Here is a 14,029-nt window from a genome sequence, read left to right on the forward strand (position 1 = left end):
TGAACTATGTGTTTTCCTTTATACTGATACAAACATTCAAGTATTATTTTATACTTGAGATAACACATTCAAAAGATAGCATTCATGTTCAACAATACAGGTTGGTTAAATTCAATAGAAAAAAACTTACAAAGCAGTACAAAACATTTTCTTGGCCATTTTTATTTTTAAAGTATTTTTACTTAGAAAAATAACTCTTCAAAAGTATTTCTCTCCAGGTGGTGAAACTAACTATATATATTTTTTCTTTTTTATACTTTAAAACTTTCTGTAATGGACATATATTAGTTTTGAAGTAAAATACTTTTTTTTAGTAGGACATAGTAAAAACTTTTTTTTAGTAGATACCAATTATGAGAAACTGACAAAACTTGACTAATTTTATTTATGAAACCAGTGTGGTTAAAATGTTATAACTTATATATTCAAGATGCCAACTGTTCATCAGCAGACCCTAATTACTTTAATATTATATGGCAAACTACAAGTTGAAATATATTCTATTTTGTGTCTGGTTTTTATATGAATTGCCTGTCCATATTTTCAGTTCATTTTCTGTAAGATTGTCGTTTTCATTTTCATCTTGTTAGGCCAACTTAATTTCAAATACTATTTTACAAGGAAGAAGAACAGTAAGGAAATTATACACAGTACCTTTTCTAAGGCAATATGCAGCTCTTTTTCATATTCTGGTGGCAGCCTCAGAAGTAGAACCTGACAGGCATCTTTAATCAGTGGGACAACACTGAGAAATATTAATACAGCAATAAAAAGAGAACAGAGGGGATCAGCAATGAACCATCCAAACTGCTCTATAAGAATGGTGGATACGATCACACCAATACTGCCGAGCGTGTCTGCCAAAACGTGTAGAAATACACCTACAAGTAAGATACATAAAATATTAAAAATTAAAGTACATTTAATTTAGTTTTTTATTCATTCTACAAATATCACAGGGTATCTGTTATCCACCAGGCACTGTGCTAGGGGCTGGTACTTCCAAATGATTAAACCTCATCACTTTCATCAAAGAATTCATGGCATAGAGGTGAAAGTAAAGATTTGGGCAACTATTAACAATGTGGTGAGTTTTACGATGGTGTAGTTTGCCTGGGAAGGATTCCTAGAAATCATACACGTGCCAACTTTTGACGTTACTCAAATTATTTATATTAAAATATCAGAATGGGGAATTCTCTGGCAGTCCAGAAGTTAGGACTCTGCACATTCACTGTCAAGGGCACAGGTTCAATCACTTGTTGGGGAACTAAGATCCCATAAGCTGCACAGCACATCCAAACAAATAAATATCAGAATAAATATCTCAACATAAATGATAAATACTTCCCCTGTATTTTTTTTTACAGTACAATAAACATTTCCTAATTCTTTTACATGAAAGTGCATAATAATGCAGTTTCCCTTGCAACTAATATTTATTCAAGTGTTACTATGAAAGGGACTCTATAATTACAATAATTCATTTAAAAAAATCGACATTTATGAACATTTGTGGGCATTTTCTTTTCTTTTTTTTTTTTAGAGATGAAATCAGCTTCATTTCAATTTAATGGACATGTATCACACACCTCCCATGGGTCAGGCACTGTGCTGGGTGTTGGGTACAGAGTGGTAAACAAGACAGGCATAAATTCTGTCCTCACGGGTCTTATAAGCTAGCAGCAAAGTCAGATTTTAAAAATGTAATTACAACAAAGCATGATGAGTCTTATGATGGGAAAATAGAGGGAGCATGTAACAAGGGGGACTAATTTAGGAGAAACTCAGAGGAGGAGGAGAAAGTATTGTTTATGCTGAGTCTAGATAGATAAGAAGGAGTTGTCCAGTGAAGGAGGAGAGCAGGAGGCTTGAAGAATAGTAGGTACAAGATAATTACTAATATTCTTCAGTTTCTATCTTCTTTATATGGTGGCTGCTGTTTTAATTTTAGTTTTTTTTTATTTTTTTATTTTATTTTATTTATTTTTTTTATTAGTTGGAGGCCAATCACTTCACAACATTTCAGTGGGTTTTGTCATACATTGATATGAATCAGCCATGGATTTACACGTATTCCCCATCCCGATCCCCGCTCCCACCTCCCTCTCCACCCGATTCCTCTGGGTCTTCCCAGTGCACCAGGCCCGAGCACTTGTCTCGTGCATCCCACCTGGGCTGGTGATCTGTTTCACCATAGATAGTATACATGCTGTTCTTTTGAAATATCCCACCCTCACACTCTCCCACAGAGTTCAAAAGTCTGTTCTGTACATCTGTGTCTCTTTTTCTGTTTTGCATATAGGGTTATCGTTACCATCTTTCTAAATTCCATATATATGTGTTAGTATGCTGTAATGTTCTTTATCTTTCTGGCTTACTTCACTCTGTATAAGGGGCTCCAGCTTCATCCATCTCATTAGGACTGGTTCAAATGAATTCTTTTTAATGGCTGAGTAATATTCCATGGTGTATATGTACCACAGCTTCCTTATCCATTCATCTGCTGATGGGCATCTAAGTTGCTTCCATGTCCTGGCTATTATAAACAGTGCTGCGATGAACATTGGGGTGCACGTGTCTCTTTCAGATCTGGTTTCCTCAGTGTGTATGCCCAGAAGTGGGATTGCTGGGTCATGTGGCAGTTCTATTTCCAGTTTTTTAAGAAATCTCCACACTGTTTGTGGGCATTTTCTATAACAGATGATTTTAGATCTCTTAGCTACAGATTGGTTTTTTAAAATAAAATTGTACCAGAAGCCCAATTCTTAATACAGGATCACTCAGAACACAGTTGAAAGGTAGGACAGTTTCTGGCCAGGACTCACCCCTCATGTTGGCATTCATGCCTCTGCCTGCAGATCCGTGGCTGTGGCTGTGAGCATGCCCGTGGTCACCGTGTCCATGCAAATGGTGTGAATGGCTGTGATCAGATGAGTGACAGCTTCCTTGAGAAGCTCCATGGCTATGGTTATGGGCATGGCTAAAGGCACAGATACCAATAAGGTTTACTATCAGCCCGCCAACTGAGACTGGCTAGCAAAAAAAAGGAAAGAAAACCTTTAAATGTGTAAAAAAAAAAACAAATTTGTTATCTAAAACTTACTATACAGCTATACGTTTTTTTGGGTTATAGTTTTGAAAATATAGTAAAACCTCACTAAATTCAATAAGAAAAAATTTTAAAGTGTGAATTTTAGAATATTTTAGAAGCAGCACTTAAGTTTCAAATACCAAGGTGCTGACAAGTAAAAGGATTTAGGTTTGCTTTAATTAAATGATTAAGAATAAAAATGTACTTGATTCAGGGTTTATGAATACGTAAATGATGCTAAGGTTTTGTCTTGTTTATTTAAATAAGAGTTTGAAAGTACTGCTTAACCAGAGCATGTATACACTGTACCTGAAATCTCATTTATATTACTAGGTAAATTTCAATACTTTAAAAGACAATGACTGTAATTTACTAATGAGTAGACTCCAAATAAACATAGTCTTATTGTGTCTTAACTATAGTAAGATTTCCCCAAAATAAAGTGTAATGAAAAAGCATTTTTTCAAAAACAAACAGGATTATCTTGACTTAATGGTGCCACAATAACACTTCAAAGGATAAACAAAGTTACTTACCTTCATTACCACCTCTTACAAGGTGATTTGAAACAGTAGCTCATGGCACTATTTAATTTACATATTTCTACAATTTCTCCTTTAGAGAAATCCATTTGTTTTATAAAAAGAACATATAAAAATAAGAGCACAGATTATTTTAATTAATTTTCAAAGCTAGTAAGAGACTAGCTTTGTAGTCTGTAGTAAACATGTATAGAGTCTCACAACTCAGACCATCCGTCAGATTTAACAACTTCAGTCAGCTTTATTATCCTGAAGAGTGTTAATGAATTTTGAATGAAATAAAATACTGCTTGCAGAGACTTCATTAGACCACAAATACTCTACTCTGTTGAGAAATACTTCATTTTTCTGTATTCATCAGAATGAAAAAAAATAACAAAGTGAAAGGCCCCTCTAAGAGTTAGTCTCTCCTAAGAGGATGGTGTATATTCTATGCACAATACTAATATACATATATATACCTTTTAAAAACCAGTAACAGGATCATATTCAATACTACTTTGTAATTTTTTTCACTTAGTACATAGTGTTAATATTTTTCATGCCAGCATATATTGATATATTCTTCTTTTCAGTAGGTGTGTAGTATTCTATTGTATGCGTGCCAAGTTTATTTAACTAGTCCTGTCACTGGTGAACACTGTGTTTCTTTTTTCCCTACCATTGTACCATAAACAATGGTACAATGAATGGTGCACCCCTACACCCTTGTGTGAATATTTCTGTAGCAAATATTAAAGGTCAAAGACATAAGCATTTAAAAACCCAAAATATATATCCAAACTACAATTCAAAAACATTTAATATATGCTTCCATCAATAAGATTCTTAATTGTTTTTAGTCATTTAATGATTAATAGCTGACTATAAAAAAAGAATATATATATTTATATACATATATATAACTTAATCAGTTTGTGGTAGATCTGAAACCAACATAACATTATAATAAAAATTCCACTATATTACCAAAAAAAATCCCCACCAATTAATAGTTGGCTTCCTATTACAAGCCAGGTGCTAAAATTTAAGAGTTGATACACACAATTCAGGTCCTGAAAATACATCTTAATTGTGGAAGAATGACAAATTAAACAACAGCTTTAAGTCAACGTTGCTATAAGACCGCACAGATACAATGGGAATATTCAGAAAGGGAAATCTAACATACTTTGAGGTGGGAAGAGAGGGATGAGGGGCAAGTATCCCACCAGAGGTGACATTAGAAGTACAGGCTAAAAGGGCAGAGTGTGGGAAAGGCATGAGAACTACAGGGAGAAGCACGTGTAAAGGTTGAGGGACACAGGGAGAGCATTAAAAGTTGCCATAGCACTAATTTCGAGTAATAAAGTTTTTGCACATTTCCTCAGGTACCTAAAAACACATCTTCAAACAAAAACATTCAATAAGACAGGAAAAAAATCTATTGTTTTAGAATGTCATCTAATATTCTGATTACCAATGTACTGGAGAAAAGTATATTAATTAATTTCTAAGAGTCAGCAGTGTAAATGTAAATAGCAAGATAGGAAGTTATGTTAAGTTAAAAAATAAATAAATAAAACCTTCTTAGGTCAGTAATGACAAGTAGTTAAACTTTAGCAGGGAAAAAGTTGTATGAGTATGAGTAGAAATTCAAACAGTAAAATGAAAAGACTTACTGTTAACATGTGTGTGTCTAATTCCGGAGGATCAATTAACCTAGCCACTGACTCCATAAACACAAAGAAAGCTATTACCACTAGAAAAAGCCCGTTAATAAATCCAGAGAGAATTTCTATTCGGCCATACCTAAAAATAGAGAATATATTTTTAGAAGAGGAAATGGACAAATGAAGTATTTTTAAAATATAAACATTGTTATGTTATAAACGAGGAAATGAATCCAGATTTTCAACTACACAAACAGTAAGACTTGAAAATTACCAAGATTTTAAATATCATAATAATGCTGGAAGGTTTATGTTTGTTGAGATTTTATGTGTTTATCAAAGTCCTTCTTCAGTGTCCCCTCTTAGACAAAGCCTGTCCTAATTTCTTTTTTTTTTTTTTTTTAAGTTCTACCAGTTTATTGCTACCAACCCATCCCCCTCCACCCTTGTGTACCCATGCTCAGCCATGTAACCCCATGGACTGCAGCCTGCCAGTCGCCTCTGTCCATGGACTTTTCCAGACAAGAATATTGGAGTGGGTTGCTATTTCCTTCTCCAGCTGTCCTAATTTCTTAGCAAGAAGTTACTTTTCTCTCTTTCAAGACTTGGATGTTCTCTGTATCTGTCACAACACATAGATTCAGCTTGTATCAAGATTTTTTGTATCTTTGGCTCATCCATCTTTCAAAATATAAACAGCTGAAAATAAGAAGCTGAATTTATTAACCTATTTACAGCAGATCTTTTATCAAAATACTCTGCACAAATCAGGGATTCTAATATTCACTGAATGATTTACTTAGTGAAAGGATACTGCATGCATAGTCACTTCAAAGTTTGAATTCTCTCTTTAACAACAAAGATGTGAATGATCATGCACATTCCATGACCTCAAAGAAACACTGCTGGCCAAACAGCTCACTATTTAGCTGATTTTTGCTACCTATCTGTGAGAAGGATTTGTCGGGGAGTATGGTCTTAAGCTTACTGCCATTCAGTATTTATCAAATGCTTGGTTTACTTCCTCTTATCTACTTTAAAGAAAAATTAGGCTCTGAAAAATTAAATTTGTGTTCAAGGTAGTAAAATTTTATCCCATGAGATGGAATTTGCTATTAACACAAGACTTGATAGTCAGTGTACCTACCCATAGGAGAAAATCCGAGTTGCTTTCCATCTGCTCATCAGGGCTGCAAAAAGTCCCATGACCAAAGCAGAGCAGTCAAAGAGCATGTGAAATCCATCTGAGATCAGACCCAGACTATTGGTCAACACGCCATAGAACAATTCCACAAACGTAAAAAGCTAAAACATGTTCCAAAAAAAAAATAAAAATAACAACAGGGGAATAGTTTTTATTTCCCAAAAAAACAATTGGGAAATACTGTTTTAAGATAAATTTATCAGAATTTCATCATAAGGAATTTAATGCTTAATTACCCAAAGCTTACTTGAAGATATACTGCCTCTTTCATTACTTAACTGATTCTCATACAAGAAATCTCATTTCATATAAATGGTAAGAAATCATGCTAAATCAGCTATGTCCATCTTATAAATTATTTAAAAGGAGACAGCTTTATCTACACGTCTGTAGAACTCAATAAACTAGATTAGAAAATGTTGGCAGTCTGGTTGGGTGTGAGATCCCAAACAGAGTTCATAAGAATCTTTATAAGCTACTCTCTCTATTGATTTGAAATGGCACACTAAACCAATGCCTCTAAAATACCTCAGAAGTGTTTAAGCAGTATGAATATGATCCTGTAATCTTTCTACTAGAGAAAATATTTTAGCCCACCTCTATTAAAATTATTTGGGAATAAGAAAAATTACACCAGAACTGTCAAAATTAAAAGATTAAGCCTTCAAAAAGAAAAAAAAAAAAGATTAAGCTTTCAAGATATGCCATTAATATTTAAAACTCTTACCAGATTCAAACACAAGAAGTAAAAGATCTGCCTAGAGTCATTTTCCTCAAGAATTTGTTTTAGTGATTCCTTAATAAACCTGGGGATGGACTGGGAACTATGCTGAAAAGCATCACCCATGAAGTTATAAAGAGGTGTTCCTTCAGGAGAATATCCAATGAGGGTACCTTTCTGTCCTCTCTTAGAAGGAGATGATAAGATGTTGGCAGCTAAAATGAGGGAAAAAAAAAAACATATATATATATTACAAAAATTTAAAAAGTTTACCCTATAAAACCCAACATGGTATCTATCAGCACTACGTGAGCACTGGACACATCCCCCAGTTAAGTAGCTGGACAGCAGAATCCGTCGGGAGGAACGTGCAAGGGGCAGATGCTCACACAAGATGAAGAACACAGCGCTGACTACCACTCCTCCGGAAACGACGTGCTCCGTGCTCTCCTGGTGCGCTGCTCGGCTCATAGCCCGGAGCTGGTCTGTTATTGGATGTGTCCAAACATTTCCAAAAAGCAGAGCACTAATGAAAATGGGAAAGGATCCATAGCGGGCACATTTGGAAACTTCCATTTTGACTGAACAAATGGACTCGACATAGAAATCCAGGATCATGACAAAAAAAATAACCGTTGTGAAAGGCATGATGAGAGAAAACCAAGAATCGACTTTACTCTAGAAATTAAAAAAAAAAATTGTTAATAGCATATGGGTATAAAGTTCACATCTTATAGTTAATCTATTTATGTATAAACAAGTATTTCCATGATTCAATACAATTTGTAAAATGCCAAAATATGAGTTATAAGATATTGGCACATTTTCCTAGTATTCCCCAAAGTATTAAAAAAAGAAGCATTATGGTTTAATAATTTTATAAATGGTGATGTACAATCCTTGGGTTTTTGGGTAAGTATTACATTATTTGGGGTAGTATTTAACTGATTTCTTCTGGCCACAGGGATGGGAGGGGTACATAAATGTAATAGTACTTGATTTGTATTTTCTATAAACAATAAAGTTAACTCTAAAAAATTTTCAAAACCTATAAAGAAAATGCAAAGAAATTTAAGCCACTTGCAACATCAAACTGAAATAAAATATAATGTACTGAACTAAAATCTATAAGTAATAGTAATTTATTTTACTTATTACCAATAAATTCCTGCTCTTACCTCAGTTGTCACAGAAAGAACAATGACCCATGGGCATAAGAGAAGTACAGAAACAATTTGGGATAAAGCTTGAAGACGTTTGGCTCCACCAACATCTATAGAGAGTTTTCTGGAAGCTGTATGGAAACCAACTTTACAACACAAAGCCAGTACTAGCAACAATACTCCACCCTGTGAGTAAAAGTAGATAAGTCTTATTAGAAACACAGAGTTCAGTACTTAAGCCTTAAATACATAATATTTAAAGAAGTGGAGCTAGCATGTGTTTTTCATAACCCAAATTACTGAACTACTTAAATGGTTGGCAGTACTGTAAATCATTTTAAATGCACTTTTAAAGTTTCTGTTGCTGTAACTTTTCAGAATCTCTCATGTTAAGAACAAAGAAAAGAAAACGTACCTTGTGATCAGCCACGCCTAAGAAGGCAATGGCTGTGTACAGCATGTGGGTCAGGGCACTGTCATGGTGTCCCTCAGCTAAGTCAGTTGGAGTAAAGGAAAAAAAGTTAACTCTCTGAATCCTGACGTCCTCCTGGAATTTAGCTACTATTTTGGGTTGACCATTAGTCTGAGGGCCCCAAACCTGACTATCCTCAACAATGTTTCCCTTAAAAACAAAAGAAAATAATGAAAAAATTAATTTAGGGAACATGATTTGTAAACTAGAATGGCTTGTATATACTTCTTTTGTTGTTTCCAAGACAAGTATAATAGTGCTTAAGGCATAGTTGTTAAATTTTAGTACATAACCTCCAAAAGACATATGCATACATACTAGAACAAAGTGGCAAGAACAGGGAACCTCCTTAGACCACCCTGTCTGATGGAATTAAGGTTGATCTCTTGAAATTCCATGTAAAACTCAGTCCTAAATCTGCTTCTGAGTCATTGATAAATAACATAAGCCTCAGCAAAATAAGCAGCAAGCAAAAGAGAGTAGGGTGGGCAACAGCTGTTTTAACAGTCAACCCAAAGTTTTGCAAAAGCCACGTCATTCTCTTTCACGTAACACAGTGAGCTGGTATTAGTTTATGAATAGGTTTTAGGGCAGCACCAATCACCAGAGATTCAAAACTGGTGTTCTGAGCCCTGCTAAACGGAGAGGGCTAAGGTATGTGGATAGGCCAGAACAAGTCATGTCTGCAGAGGAAAATGAGTAGATATATTTGATTCAAAGTTGGGTTTAGTCAATATAAGAGAAGAGTGGGGGGTTGAGTTGGAAATAATTTACAGCAAGAGAGTGAATACCAGATTAAGGAATTTAAACTTCAGTTAAGAAAATGCCAAAGGTTTTTTCATTTAATTTCAAAAAACTTTAATAACTGCCACTGCTTTCTAAACGGAGCATTTAAATTGTTAAATTACAAGGAAAGCAAACAGATTGATTTTGTTGAGTGAGTAAATCATACATATATATGTAAACACATACATATATTAGCACCACACCATTATAAAATATTCTTTCATTGCCCCAAAATTTCGGGTGCTGTAAAAGATATTTAACTTAGAATGAATTTATTCACTATTTGAATACTGATTTAGAATACCTACATTAATCTATGAAAGTTTCATTCATGATTGATTAGTTTAATTCAGTTACTCCTTCTTTCCCATTCTGCCAGTCTTCTGTTTTTCTGTAAGACTAAAAAACTCCCATCTTCTGCAAAAGGATACGGTGTTCAGCCATTTTAGCCATGAGATCATCATTGTCGAAAAGCAACAGGCAAATCACAGCAATAATGAAAAAAGCAGCCCCCCTTGTCTGAAAATGAAGAGAATAACACCAAGATTGGCTTTTTCAAGTGTTGATTTTTAAGACCATGACTATATAAATGCTAAAGAAAATTTTTTCAAATACCTATTTAAAGATAAAATAACATTTACCTTTGACATTAAAATCTTTACACTATACAATGTAAATTTATAGCATTAAGAGTAAGATGCAAAAGTAAAGAGCTCCCATAAATTCTGCAGTATATTTTCAGGGCACTTTAAGACACTTAATAATGACAACTTCAATTGTGCCTTTGCTAATATGAATAAGGATATTACCATGCACAAACTGTTAAGTGTTCAAAGATCTTTTTTTTTTTTTTTTTTCTTCTTCTCTTTCTTCTTTTTTCTTTTTCCTTTTTTTTTTTTCTTCTTTTTCAAAGAACTAATCTTAAATGTTACTTTGCTTCTGTTTGAAAAGCCCAAGTAGCTAAGGAATAATTAGTAGTGACATTTTATTCTATAACATGCAAGAAATAGTGAAGACAGTTGATTTACAATAATGTCAGTACTCTAGTTACCATTCTTCTAGGGAAAAAGAACAGAGGGCATGTTAAGAAAATCAGCAGTCATCTCTAATATCTGGTAAAAGTATAATGCACTTAAAAGCTGACACACTTCTTAAGTTCTCATTCCAGGAAAGAATTTTGACAAAAGAAAATTAAAGGAAGGACATACTATCCAGGTTTATGCAAATTCTTCAGAATTTTTTGTACAGAAGCAATCTAAATAACACTATTATACATTCTCTAGTTACAAATGTACAGGTGTAATAAAAATTTTAAGTGCAAAATGAAGATTTTTATTCATTACAAGATAACCACTATACTTGATAAATTCCCTATTAGTGTGGTAGGTATTTTGACAAAGTCAGTATACATAAGCCATACCATTTAAAATTTCCTAATTTTCATTGAATCAGGACATCGTAAATTAACAATACCCAAACATGGAGACTATAACTTAGACTTTTGTTGCAAAGAGGGCACTGAAAATTCTGTAGTACTTCACAGTCAGAACTAAAAAAAAAAACCACAGTTCTGGTTAGATGCCCAGATTCATTACTGACACTAATGAGAGGATATATAAGATCTATACTCTCATTTTAGTGCAGTAAAATTTTTAATGTTTTAAAGTCATTTGTATTTATTTTATGAGTTGTCTTTGTCCTTAGCTCGTTTATGTTGAAGATCTTCAGCTTTTTTTTTAAAACTATTTGAGTGATCTGAGTATATTTTTTTAAAAAATGTAAAATTTTGTGGCAATTTGTTACCATTGTTAGTTTGCACAATGATTTTTCAAATATTCTTATTTATCTGTTCTTTTGGCTGTGCCACGTGGGACCCTAGCTCCCCTCCCGGGGAAGCGTCCCCTGCAGTGGAAGCTCGGAGTCTTAACCACGGGACTGCCAGGAAGTCCCCGCACAATGGTATCTGTTATGTAGACATTTGTAATCATTATGAAGTCACATGTACGGGTTTTCTCTTTTGTGATTTTTTTACATTGATTTTGGAGTACACTGTGAGTACACTTAACATTTATTTTGGAATACTCTGTGAGTGAAGGAAAAAGATTAAATAGTAGCATATACTTTAATACCCATAGATCCAGTCTGAAATGTACAAGCTGGGCAGACTCACTTTGCTCTACTTGGCATATTGCTTTGGTCACTTTATTTTATTCAGTACTGAGCCTGAAAGTCCCTTTCAGAAAAGAGACTATTATACCTTATTTGCCTTTATTTCTCCTTTCCTCTGTAACACAGGGAAGCATTTAATTTGCTAAGTAAAAAGTATTGTAGCTGCAAGAACTTTTAGTTGCATATTGATGATAAATTTACTAAAAATAGATTAATACTTAAATTATATAAGATGAATAGTGTTGCCTACTTGGCAAATGTTCATCAAACTTTAAATATAACAAGTTTTTAGGGATATATTTTCCAAAAATGATGTACAGGAGTTAAGAATGAAGTAGGGGAGGGCTCGGAAAAAGCATGAAGGAGATGTTTGCAGTGACTGATCAGTTCTGTATCTTTGACTATGGTGATGGTTAAACAAATCTAAACACACACACACACAAACATATACACATGAGTGTATGTAACACTGGTGAAATCTGAATACTGTCTGTGGGTTGTACGGATGTCAGTTTCCTGGTTTTGACGGTGTACTTGAGCTGCTAAGAAGCGCCTGCTGACCCTGAGTGAAGGCACAAGGACCTCGAGCTGTGCTGTGTCTGCAGCTTCCTAGGCTTCCCAGGTGGCTTGGAGGTAAAGAATCTGCCTGCAGGGCAGGAGACACAGGAGATACGGTTCGATCCCTGGGTCAGAAGATCCCCCTGGAGGAGGAAGCGGCAACCTGCTCCAGTATTCTTGCCTGGAAAATTTCATGGACAGAGGAGCCTGGCAGGCTGCAGACCATGGGGTCTTGAAGAGTCAGACATGACCGAGTACACACACACACAAGCAGGAATTTATAATGATTTCAAAATAAAAAGTAAAAAATAGAACACTTCTGAGAAAAATTTATAATTAGCAAAAAGCCTTGCTTTCTTCTAAATGGGAAAGGATACACTATTTTATTGCCTTGGATAATATTTTACTTGTATACTTTCAATTTTCAAATAACGGAAAGTTCTACCTTTGCTGGTCCTCCTCCAGAACTAGTGAACAAAACGCTGAGCAGTGAGATGACAACAACGTCACTGTGCTCGAAGAGCAGCAAGGTCCTGCAGAAATAAAACCGTGATTCATGAGATATGTCTGATCTTTATCAGGGAGCAGGAATTCAACCGGACTCAGGGAGAAGAAAATACATCTTTCCCCTTGGTTTCATAAACCATGATGGAAAAGATAAACATGCACAGCTGCCTTGGAAAATATTCTGGCATTATGTATCTTAGAAGGTTGTAACTACAAATATCTAATAATACTACTTGTAGGATTATATCATACATATTTCTTATATACATGTACCAGGAAACCAGCATTGGTATATAAGATACCAGCACTGTTTGCAATATTCCTAAGCTGGAAACAACCTAAATACTCTCTGATGAGGGAATGGATAATGTAATATAGAGTGTATCCATTCAAAGGACTAGTATATAGTGGTAAAAATCAAGGAAATTCTATGAATATACACAAATTCTAAGAAATACAGAATTGTATACTTTAGAAGTGCTACAGACTGAATGTTTGTGTCCCCCTCCCTGCCCCAAGGTTAAACTCAATCCCCAGTGTGATGGTATTAGGAGGTAAGGAGCACCTTTGAGAGGTGCTTAAGGTTATGAGGGTGAAACCCTCATAAATGAGATCAAAGGCTTTATAAAAGAAACCAAAGGGAGCTCCCTTGCCCCTTCTGCTATGTCAGTTACAGTGAAGAAACAAGACGGCTTTCTATGAACCAGGAAGAGATCTCTCATCACACATCACATCACCTGTACCTTGATCCTGGCCTTCCTGGCCTTCAGAATCCTAAGAAACAAATGTGCATTTTTTAAAAGTCACCCAGCCCATGGTATTTTTGTTATAGCAGCCCAAATGGACTAAGACAAAAAGAGCGAATTTTATGGTATATGAATTATTGTATTTCAAAAAACTAACATAAAACTGAAAGAACTATATATACACATGTATATACATACACACACTACATGCATCAAAATGAGTAAATCTCAAACATAACACTGAATGTAACAAGTATGCTGCACAGAAGTACATGCAATGTAATTCTATTCACATCAAGTAAAAAACTTGCAAAAAAGAAATACTGGTTACATCCAATGGTAGCCAGACAGGGATTTAATCAGGAGGGGATTCATAAAGCCCCAGAGGAACTGGTAAGGTTTTATTTGGGGGAAC

General features: G+C 34.7%; 1 protein-coding gene across 1 annotated transcript in view; it reads right to left on the reverse strand.

Annotated features, from left to right (window-relative positions):
- The window catches only part of SLC30A5 (solute carrier family 30 member 5), a 33,850-nt gene that overhangs the window by 2,713 nt on the left and 17,108 nt on the right, over positions 1–14,029 (reverse strand). The window contains exons 5-14 of the mRNA XM_061129628.1: positions 12,807–12,894; positions 10,066–10,153; positions 8,792–8,868; positions 8,392–8,562; positions 7,603–7,891; positions 7,220–7,428; positions 6,436–6,593; positions 5,298–5,427; positions 2,829–3,036; positions 655–881 (exon numbers count right to left, since the gene is read on the reverse strand). Coding sequence (XP_060985611.1) covers positions 655–881; positions 2,829–3,036; positions 5,298–5,427; positions 6,436–6,593; positions 7,220–7,428; positions 7,603–7,891; positions 8,392–8,562; positions 8,792–8,868; positions 10,066–10,153; positions 12,807–12,894 — 1,645 coding nt within the window. The remainder of the gene's footprint in view (positions 1–654; positions 882–2,828; positions 3,037–5,297; positions 5,428–6,435; positions 6,594–7,219; positions 7,429–7,602; positions 7,892–8,391; positions 8,563–8,791; positions 8,869–10,065; positions 10,154–12,806; positions 12,895–14,029) is intronic.

Source organism: Dama dama, chromosome 25, assembly GCF_033118175.1.
Source record: "Dama dama isolate Ldn47 chromosome 25, ASM3311817v1, whole genome shotgun sequence".
In the NCBI taxonomy this organism is placed as follows: Eukaryota; Metazoa; Chordata; class Mammalia; order Artiodactyla; family Cervidae; genus Dama; species Dama dama.